This window comes from Hippopotamus amphibius, chromosome 12 (assembly GCF_030028045.1).
Source record: "Hippopotamus amphibius kiboko isolate mHipAmp2 chromosome 12, mHipAmp2.hap2, whole genome shotgun sequence".
NCBI classification, from domain to species: domain Eukaryota; kingdom Metazoa; phylum Chordata; class Mammalia; order Artiodactyla; family Hippopotamidae; genus Hippopotamus; species Hippopotamus amphibius.
The window spans coordinates 8,095,617-8,106,636 of NC_080197.1; the positions used below are offsets into that span (position 1 = coordinate 8,095,617).

The 11,020-nt window shown below is 46.1% G+C and overlaps 1 protein-coding gene across 10 annotated transcripts in view; it reads left to right on the forward strand.

The window, feature by feature from the left end:
• Positions 1-10,253, forward strand: part of BCAS1 (brain enriched myelin associated protein 1) — a 102,036-nt gene extending 91,783 nt beyond the window's left edge. For 6 of the 10 annotated variants that reach the window (XM_057703977.1, XM_057703982.1, XM_057703983.1 and 3 more), the window contains 2 exons: positions 5,913-6,176; positions 9,142-10,253. In XM_057703977.1, the coding sequence (XP_057559960.1) occupies positions 5,913-6,176; positions 9,142-9,216 (339 nt within the window). In that variant the 3' untranslated portion in view covers positions 9,217-10,253. Of the gene's footprint in view, positions 1-780; positions 847-5,912; positions 6,177-9,141 lie in introns of all 10 variants that reach the window. The other 4 variants (XM_057703976.1, XM_057703981.1, XM_057703979.1 and 1 more) reach the window with 1 other exon arrangement.
• The last annotated feature ends 767 nt before the right edge of the window (positions 10,254-11,020 follow it).

The window sequence follows — 11,020 nt, forward strand, 5'->3', positions numbered from 1 at the left end:
AAGCATAGAACGTTACTAAATCCCCAGCTAAAACTACAGACTCCCCTATTGGTCTGAATTTGTCTATGGCCAGTTAGCTTAAAACAGTGATGCCTCAGAATCACCTGGAGGGCTTGTTAAAACACAGATTGCTGGGTCCCAACCCCAAGAGTTATTGACTCAGTAGATCTGGTGTAGTTCTCAAGGGTTTGTATTTCTGTCAGATTCCCAAGTGATGCTGAAGTTGCTGGTCCTGGTATCACACTTTAAGAAACTTTAGCTTAGATTGTTGGTTTAAGGACCTGAATCTGTGACATCAACACCATTCAACCCTGTCCCTGATGCCACTGGAAAATAGAATGTTCAACATAACCCATCTCTCTACTAGGGGCAAAAAATACTACAACAAAACACCCACCATTTAAAAGTTACCAGTAGCTAGCTACCAATGGTTTAATTGTTCACTTACTTATTCATTCATTCTATATGTTCAACCACCTTCTGGTTCCAACATCAGTATTTTCATTATCATTTATCCCAGAATTACCTAATACCAGGGTTTGAGACTTTTATTGTCATTGTTTTTGGAGACCAACACTTGAATTTAATCAGACTCTGGTTACAGACCACATGGAAATCATGTGACTTATGAGTAATGCGTTTCTAGTTGGTCTTCCATTTGTCTTGACCTTGAATCTCAACAATGAATGACTGAGGTCATCTGTTTCACAACTTTCCTTGCGTTCTTCGTGTTGCTATGCTTGTGGTAGCTGAAAGGCCATTGTCTGTTTGTTATTTTAGTCAGTGAAAGGGGATGGAGGGATCACCCACTCAGAAGAAATAAATGGGAAAGACTCCAGCTACCAAGTAAGTGACCTGTAAACTCGATTTGGTGTTGGGTTTAGCTGGCATGTTCTTGGTTCTTTCCAGCCTCATTTCTGATGCAGTTCTCAACCATAGCTAACTCACTTGACATGTCTAGGTTGGGCATCTACTGTATACCAGGCACCATCTTGGGCTCTGCAGATACAAGCATGAACAAGCTAGAGTTCCTTAGCTATTTCTTACTGCAAAGCTCTCACACATGCCCTTCCCTCTCTCCACATGGACAGTTCCTTCCCATCCTTCCCATCTTGGTCTATATGTCACCTCCTCAAAAAGCTATTCCCTTTCAACCCATCATCCCTGCATCTTGTTCTTTTACTTCATGGCACTTATCACACATAGAAATGTCATTTGTCCATCAGTTATCTGTCTTCCCTACCCCTTCCCACCCCGTCTGGAGTATTTGTAGAGCAAAGAAAGGGCCTCTTCTATTTTGTTTATCACACTGCATGGTGCCTGGTACATAGTAGGAGCTGTTTCCTGAACAGATGAGTGAAAGATGTGGGGTCATGTGGTTCATTTCTATCATTCTCTCCATCCTAAAAAGACAGCTATGATGTTTTTATAACTGTACGTATTCTTTTTTTACCCAATGGAATCATCTCATGCTCAACACCCTATTTTATAACTTGCACTCTTTCTTAACTTAGAAATATACCTCCATGAAAATGTCATCAAATGTTCTAATTTTGGCAATATAGAGACGTGGTTAAAAGCATGGGTTGCAGACTCACACTGCCCAGATTTGAGTCCTGGCTCAGCGATTTTTTTAGCTGTGTGACCAAAGGCAAATTACCAGTCTCTTCATGCCTCAGTTTCCTCATCTGTATAATGGAGCTAGGGAAAATGCTGCCCATAGGGCTGTCATATTTAGATGAATCGATACATGTAAAGCACTTAGAACATTCCTGGTATGGAGGACTCAATAAATGTTAGTTGCTGTGTTTATCAGCATGAGCTGCTGTAACAAAATACCATAGAGAGGAGAGAATGAGTGTTTTGGTGTCTCTTCCTACAGAGACACTAATCCTATTGGATCAGGGCCCAATCCTTATGACCTCAGTTAACTTTAATTACTTTCTTACTCCAAATACTTTCACACTGGGGGTTAGGGCTTCACCATATAAAGCCATAGCTGTTGCTATTGTTTTATTACTATTACTATTATGCTTCTGGTGAGAAATTACCACCCTGTAATATTGTTCATATCACACACACACAGACATACACACACACATTCTGGCAATTACTAAATAATTTATGATATTTCTACTCCCATAATAATTGGTTTATCCTGTATATTTCAACATGGAATATACTGCTTTTTAGTGCATTTAAATTATTTTCATTTTTCTTTTTTAACTTAATACTGTGCCTGCCCCCCAAATCATATTCTAGACCACTTTGGAACCAAAAATCCCAAAGGTTACTACCTTGGAAACATGATAAGCTTACGTTATTCACCATGAAACATTTAAATATGTTTGTACATTTTGTCTGGAATCTGACAGTGAAACAGTTATGCTAGTCATTTTGATGATTCTAAAATCTGAATGCAGTCAGTGGAAATTTGAATGAGCTGGAAACACCATTCTATTTACAGTCATCTAGAAATGTTTTGAGAATTCCATTTTCCAGGGCCTTAGATCCAGACATGAGAAGATTGGTGTGTGCTATTGGGAGGTGACAAATGCTTGGTTTAATTCGGGGGGTGGGAACAGACATTCTATGCTCCCTTTAGATCTGCCCTCTGAGTTATAAAAGCCTTAGTTGATGTTTCCATGAAAAAAAGCCCAAGAAATTCCTAGCCCGGATCAGCTTCCAGGGTCTGAATCGAATGGGATGTTCTGAGGACCTTGTCCTCCAGCTTCCTGCCAGCGTCCCTGGGTTCCAGGAGAGGATACACTCAGATGACTCAGATGTGAATAATTTTTGTTATAAATTTTGAGACAGAACCCCCAACCAAAGGTTCTAAATCTTCTGCATTTCATGACAAAGCAGTCATGCACAGTTCAGATTCTTAGCTCACTCTGAAGGTCAGGAACCAGCCATGTATTGCTTCCAGAAGTTAGTTTCTAAGCTGTTTTTAAAAATTTAAGCCTAATAGGGATGGAGTAACCATGTGGTAAATGGATATGACCCAGGGAAAGCTCCCCTCTTGGAAAAAAACCAATGTCGCATGAGAGCTGCTGGTTTGTGGGGACTTCCTACTTCACACCCGAGTAATGCGCTAAGGGAAATATCATGGAAACATTTAGAAGGCGAGTTGCTGGCCACTCATGTGGCCCATTTTGACGAAGCCTTACCATGAGTTGGGCTCGGTGCTGGGGATACAGCAGCGGAAGAGACACAGAGGGGTTTCTGCTCTGGAGCTTCCCTTCCCTTGAGAGGGAGTCAGGACATTTCCTAGTGAGCAAAGAAATCCCCACAAAGCCTGCACATCTATAGAAAATGCAGCAGTGTTCCACAGGAAGGGAGTCAGGCTTCTTTAGAGCATCTGATCAGGGACTGCATCTCCAAGGAAGCGACATTCGCGCTGAGACCTGATGGGAGAGAAGCAATCATCTGAAGCCCCGGAGACAGACGGAGCAGAAGCACAGCCAATAGGAAGCTCTGACTTGAGGATAAGCTTGTGCAAGGAAAAAAAGCACCGTGTGGCTGGAGCCGCATAAGCAGGGGCGGGAGATGGGCTAGAAGATGGGACTGGAGAGACACAGGGAACTCGATTCAGCAAGAATCTATATTTCTTGAGCGCCTTGTCTGTACCTGGCACTTGGACCCACAGTCCCTCAGAGTCACTGCTGGGAGTGTTAAGGCAGGACGACCAACTCATTCCAGTTTGCCCGGAACATCTCTGGTTTTAAAAATACAGGTTCCATATCCTGGAACCCCCTCACTCCCATACAGACCAAGATGGTTAGTCCCTTTCTGTTTGGCATCCAGACACTGTGTCTAGTGGGCTTTCCATTCCAGCTAGTTTAATCCTCACAACACCGTGAAGTATGATTTTGTTGCTGTTACCTCCATACAGAAGACGAAACTGAGAGATCACACCATTTATTCCAGGTCATAGAGCAAGGATGTGATGAAACCAGAACCACACCACATTCTTTTGACTCCAGACACTAAGCTTTTAGCTACTCGCTGTATCCTAAAATCTTCTATGCAACAAAAGCAGTTAACAGGGTGTCTGAGCAGCGGTCACTCATTTCTGGCCTTTCTGCAGAGCAGCACAGTGGGAGTTTCTGTCTCCTTCTAAGGCGAGTATCTGCTCTGGGCTCTCTGTTGTACTTGACCTCTGTGTCTTAGCGTTTGCTATAACTTGGGCAGCTGGCATCTGAGAGAAATATTTAGGATGTGTGCTTGTAAAACAGCTTCTTGGGGTGCACTGGATGTCTGAGGCTTTGGTCTCCAAGGAGTTCTGCCCTCCAGGGGGCTGCAACCTGGGGAGGCCTTCAGAACTGGCGGATTGTCTCTGTCTCCTTGCTCACTTCTGAGGGGTGTGTTTGATCCACTGATGTGAAATGACCGTTCTCTGCCCTCTGAATCAAAACTGCCACTTTGTCATAGAACTTTGTGACCCAGGGACAATACATAACTTTTATGAATCATACGTTGTAAATATGTATCCAGTGAACCAAATGTAACCCACAGGGGTACTCATGTCGTGGTTGCCTGCGGTGAACAGGGCTTTAGAATTGACATGTTTTGCATTTAAAATAATTCAATTTCAAGTTTCCGTTGAAAACATAGAAGATATGACAGCACTGAGGCTGTACTCCTACCCCGTATCTTCTGGTGGGTCTGAGCACTTGTTGCACCTTTAAAAAAGGCCTGTGACGTTCAATTCACCACAGTCCCCCTTACTCCAAAGTGTCTCCCCAACATCAAAGCCAGCATTGCTTGAACTGCTTTTCTTGCCCTAGAGAAATATTTCTTTGGCCTTATGTTGCTTTCATGACTGGGGAAATAAGGTCACCACATGATTATTCTTACCCCTAGCCTCTTTCATATGTTTATTTTATCTGTCTGGCCCCCAGAGTCATTTCATTTCAAGCAAATTATGGGAAAAAGCCTTTTACTTCCTAACAGATTTTTGGTTGTCTGTAATTTACCTAGAACTTTGGATTTTACAGCCTCATTCCTCCAAAATCATAGGAACCAAGTAGGGTTGCAAACGTTTCACTTTACCATGAAAAGATGCACATTCAAAACTAAAACAATTATCTTCTTTTACCGCTGTTTTATGAAATGACAGTTTCACACCAGAAATTAAGACAGACATAATCATGAAGAAAAGACCAGGCATCCCCAAGAAGAGTCACATATGGTTGCAAGTGGGAGAAATCCTCTCAAAGCTGGCTCATGCAAAAAGGGGCTTCAGGAACAGCTAGATCCAGGGGCACATGCAATGTCATCCATACTTGGGCTCTTTCTCCCTTTCTCTCTCTTCATCTCTCAGCTCTGCTTTCCTCTGTGTCACATGGTTTCTTTTTCAAGCAGATGTTTCCTTGGAATGGTGGTGGTTCTGGAAGCTCCAGGCTTTCATCTTCACAGCTTCAAGTTCAAGGAAAGGGAACAGACCTCTCTCTTGGATGTTTTAGAAAAGCCCTGAGATTAGCTCAGGTTTAGCTGTGTTTGACCAGCCTGAACCAATCCTAGCAGCCCAATCACACTCAATGCTCTGATTGATCAGGCCTGAGTCACGTGCCCTTTGTGCAGGGATGAAATTAGTGTGTGAAAACCACAGGGAATAAACCAAGGAGAAGAGTGGTTTTCCAAGGAAAACCCAAGTTCTAGTTCCAGAAGAAGGAGTAAAGAATGCTTGCTGGGGAAGCACTGATCAATGAGTGAATTATCAGATTGGCAAATAAATGTCCCCACTGTGACCTCATACCATAAAAAGTATTTACACATTTTTCTTATTTTTTCCCCTCTCACCTGGGAATCATGAACACGTAGACATCTCAGTTTTAGCATATTTATTCACCTGCTATGAGCGTGGTCTTGCAGAGACTAAAAATTCATTTTGTTTGATCTTACTCTAGACCTCGGAGTCCACGGAGAAGGCGGTGGTGCCGCCAGAGCCGGAACCAGCAGCCGCGGGCCAGAAGGGCAAAGAGGGCTCCTCCAAGGACAAGAAGGTGGCCGCTGAGACCAGCAAGCAGAAGAGCAGCAAGCAGGAAGTCAAAGAGCCGGCCCCGAGCCCGGAGCCGGCCCTGGTGGAGGCGAACTCGCTGCAGAACGGGGACAAGTCCCAGAAGAGACCCGAGAAACGGCGACAGTCCCTCGGGGGTTTCTTCAAGGGCCTGGTGGGTGGACGGTTCGCCTCTTCTTTCTGGGCTTTCGGGCCGGGGGTGTGGGTCCCGCCTCCAAAGGGGACCGGCTGGCCATGGGGTGGCTGGACGTTTGCCAGACAAACACCGAGCACCTGCTGTGTGCCAGGTGCGAGAGAGCAAGGTGTGCGCAGGCATCACTCTTCCGCGGCCACCGGCAGGTGTGATGCTGCTGGGGGTGGGGGGTGAGTGTGGGAGGAGCTGGGAGGCAGGGGCGGCCCGGGAAGGGAGCCTGAGGGCGAGGGCGTGGCCTGGCCTTGGGTTTGAGAGGCGTGTCAGAGGGGGCTTCTCAGCGGTTCCATGTGAGGTGGGGCCTCAAGGTAGCCTGGAGAGGGAGGAGGCAAGGGAAGGTCTGAAGGCCGGTGTGTTCAGGCCATGGGACAGGTGCGCAGGTGTGCTGGAGGGACAGCGTGGGTCTGAGGCTCCGTCTGGCTGGCGGAGAGAGAACACAAGGACTGGGGAGGTTGGCAGGAACAGGTGATGAGGAGAAGCAGCGGTGTTCATCTGTGGCCAAAGGCAGCCTTGCGGAGTTTCCACCCGGGAAGCTGCTCATGAGTCTGGCCCCGGGTGGTGGGTGTACAGATGAGGCTAAAACTTAGCTCCTTCCCTCAGCGGAAGCCCAGTGAGAGGAGGCCAGACTTTAAATAATGAATTAAGCTTTGGGTTCTTTGTGTCTGTTTGGTTCTTCTCTGTCTCCTCCCCCAGACTGTTCGCTTTGGGAGGGTGGGGACCAGACCGGTCATGGGCAGGTGGGCTGTGCCACCCCGCAGCGTGGTGGCCAGACACAGTCGACATTGGGGGTCGTTGATGAGCAGTGTCTGTTGATGAGCGGACAGATGGAGTGCAGTGTGACACGAGTAGTTTTCTCTATATCTGGGATAATGTAAATCCTGGCAAATAGGGAGGGGCTGAAAAATCGTTACTCAAATCATAAGCCAGATGATCACGCCTAAACCAGGAGGAGAGACAAGTGACGTCATCCCCAGGGCCCGTGGGAACGTGGGTCGAGCCAGGAGGGCCAGGCAAGGAAATACTACTGACATCAGCCGCGGGACCGGTGAACTGGGGTTCACCTTCATGTTGCAATAAAGGTGGGGTAGTTTCGTGAGCCAGACTGCCCTAGTCATTCCTAACTCTTCCGTTCTGTGAATGTCTGTAGGCATTGGTGCCCTCTGATGTTCTAGACAGAGGCAGGTGAGGGCTGTGGTTCCTCTGGCCCCCGTTTGGTCTCTAGAAGCATCTCTGGGGAGCTTATTAGAATCTCAGGCCCCAGGTTGAAAGTCTTATCATCAAAGTCATCTATTTCTGTCTCGTCTTGTGTCCTTGAGTATGTGTATAGAACTTCAATTTGAGGCTCACAGTCTAGTGGACGCATGGAACTGTAAGGTAGACAAATTAAAAAACAAAAACGTGAGTGTGGGAAGTCACGGAGGGGAAATAAACATGGTAATGTGATAGGGTTACACTGGGCACCAGGACAGCGATGCGTGTGCTACTTGGAAGGGATGGATTGAGAAAGTGTTTCTGAGACAGGATTGGCTATCAGTGCCAGACAGGAAGAGAGCAAGGCTCTTTGTTCCGGGAGGCAGGAACAGCACGTGCAAGGGCCCTGGGGTAGGAATGAGCTTCATATGTTTGAGGAAGAGATGGGAGGCCTGAGTGGCTGGGAGGTGGTGAGCTAGGTGGATAATAAAAGTAGCTAAGGTTGGAGTAGTGAGGAGCTCATGCCAGCTGTACAGGCTGTGCAAGGAACATTGACATAATCCTACTTCAGTCGGGAAGCTATTAAAGAGTATTAAGCAAGGAAGTGTTGGACCCTTGTTTATAGCCTTTAGAGACTGTTTTGCTGCTATAGTGCAGACGTGGCCATAGAGGGGCAAGAGCAGAAATAGACACCTAGGTAATACACATCTAGGGTTACCTGGGAGAGCCAGTGGCAGTTTGGCATTGCGATGCCTTCAGAGATGACGTGAATTATAGTTCAAGTCACCGAGCCCTTCCTCTGAGGCTGCACTTCCTTATAGTCACCGTTTCTTTAATTATGGCAACGTCTCTTTGAGGTAGAAAAGCTTATTCCTCAGGTCCTCCATCTTCCCATTGTCACAACACTTCCAACAGTGGTGGAAAAGGAGGAAGGGGTTTCCTGCCACTTTGCAAGGATCCCGTCAAGCTCTGAGGACTTTCAGGCTGGACCCATTTCCCCGGGGGCTGCCTCACCTCTCTCCTGAGAGGGCAACGCTGGCAGCGGGACTGGCACCAACCAGGGAACCGTTGCAGCCCTGTCACCTACAGGAAATAAGCTTCTGGCCACCCTCACATACACACCCCCACCCCTGCCTCAGCCCTCAAATCAGCTTCTCAGAGGCTGCACTGCTGGCCACTCCCTGCGTGACCTTTGTCCTCCTAGTGACATCCTGTTCATTCCATCCCTTTTTCCTTCTTCCTCCATATGCTGCTTGGATTCTAACAGAAAGCAGCCTACATGGTTATTACATGAAAACTTTTCAAAGATGTTTTGTAAGCAAAGTAAACAGGCAGTGTGGTTAGAAAGTGATTAGAGAGGGTGACAGAAGTGAGCTGTAACTATGGAAGGTTTTCTACACCCCAGGTACTGTTCTAAGTGCATTACGAGTCAGGACTCGCTTTATCTTGGAACACCCCTCTGAGATAAATGTTATCACCTCCATTCTAAAGATGAGGAAACTGAAGCAGAAAGAGTTCAGTCACTTGTCCAAGATTTTGCAAAGGCTGGAAAGTAACATAACGGGGCACCGAACTCCGGCATCTCATTGGAGACCATCCTTTTACCCGCCACCCACGAATAAGGTGTGTTTATTTAGCACAGCACCTGGCACAGAGTACGTGCTAAATAAATGGCAATTGTTGCTGTTGCTATTACAGATCTTCACTAGGATGCAACTTCTTTTATATTTTTCTCCAGGGACCAAAGCGGATGTTGGACGCACAAGTGCAAACAGACCCCGTATCCATCGGACCAGTTGGCAAATCCAAGTAAACAAATCACCACGGTTCCCACCAAGTTCCGCCACCAGGAGGCCTTCTCCCTGCTCCATCTCCTCCTCAAACCCACCCCGTGTATATATTTTTTCTTCTGATGGCCATCAAATGAAATTCTGCCTACGAATTAAGCCTGAGCTGTTGTATATTGAGGTGTATTATTTACGTCTCTGGTCCAGTCTTTCCTGGTAAATAACTGTAAAGATGGTTTAGCAGGTTAACTAGCCAGGTCAGAAGAGTTGATGGTTGCCAAGCAGCGTGGGGGAGGGGGCGGAGGACTGCATTCTGGTGAAGTTATGAAAATTAGCCCGTGACGCGTAAGTTGCAGAAGGAAAACGCCTGCTGGAGGGAATTAAGCTTTGTAGTAAATACATGCTCATCCTCTTGGCTTGAAGAGGAGAGACGAAAATCCGTTTGTTTGAGTTCACATTTCAAGGAGGGAGAACATGGGCTTTGCGTTGGGAAGTTGCCAATTTTCTGGAACGGAATGTGTGGGGAACGACAAAGGAATGAATAAGAGTTGTTTTTCAAATAGGTCCTTGAACGTTATTGACGAGGGGGAAAAGATTGACTGGAGAGGGCTTGACATGATTTGAGAAAACAATTGCTTTTTGAGGCTCAGTGACGAGGGCGCGGATTACAACTTCAAAAAATCAAAAACCCCAAACCAAACCAAGTAAATGAGGTGGCGAGGTTATTTTGCAACACTAGGGGGCGCCAAGGTCTCCATTTTCCTCCCGCATCCTGTATCCCTAACAAAGATTTGGTCTCTGCAATCTTACATTATTAATGTTTCTCAGATGGCTGAGGGGCTTGCTTCATCTGTTCTGTCTGACACTAATCTCAAGTCTGTCTGTAATTTCCTAATGTTCTCAGGATGTGCCCTGATAAAACCCTCCCTATAACCCCAGTTAATAATAAAAATTTACAGAAGATTATTCAAATACCTGAGTTTTTTTTTTAATACTTGTACAGAGGAGTACATAAGACCATAAGTGTATTAAAATGTAATTCAAAGTAGCCATATGACTGACTGATACCATGTATACTGTATCTTTCCTTTTCTGATTTAATAAAAAAATACATTTACATCTAAAGGATCTTTTAATTTTCAACTTTTAAAGCAGGTCTCTCGTGCTCTGAGATGCCTTTATCTTCCACAGCAGAAAATCAATGCTCTTCCTCCATCTTGTCTCCTCTCCCAGGTCCTCCTCATTTTCTTTGTGTGTAGGCAAGTGTACACACAAATGTGTGTACATGTGTATTTGTATATATGCACACATGCACATGTGTGTAAATACTGTCTTAGGCCACGCCGCCTAGAGCAGAGCCTGAGACGGGGATTCTGATGCCCACGTTAGGCTGAAGCAGGGCTCCCAGGGGAAAGGGAGGAAGAGAAGGACAGGGCAGGGATTGGTCTCAGCTGGAGTCGAGTTTCATCCTGATCTCCCAGGGGCCGTGGAGCATGAATTGCACCATAAAGATGGTTTTACCTACAGGCAAGGGGGCTCAGCCTTTGTCCCCTTGTTGCTGAGTCATGGGCCACCCTAGGAGGTGCCGAGAACAGGCAAGCTGCTCCCACTGAGCTGAGAAGCTGGATCCCTTACTGGAGAGGATGAGGGTCATCCCAAGTGTCCACTACAGATACACACGTATACATCCAGGTGGGTATTTATACCCACATATGCACACATTCGTACTTATAAACATATTTACTTCTATACCGGAATAAACAAATACACGCACACATTCATACTCATACACAGACAACTAGACACATGTAACTGACACAGAACCACACA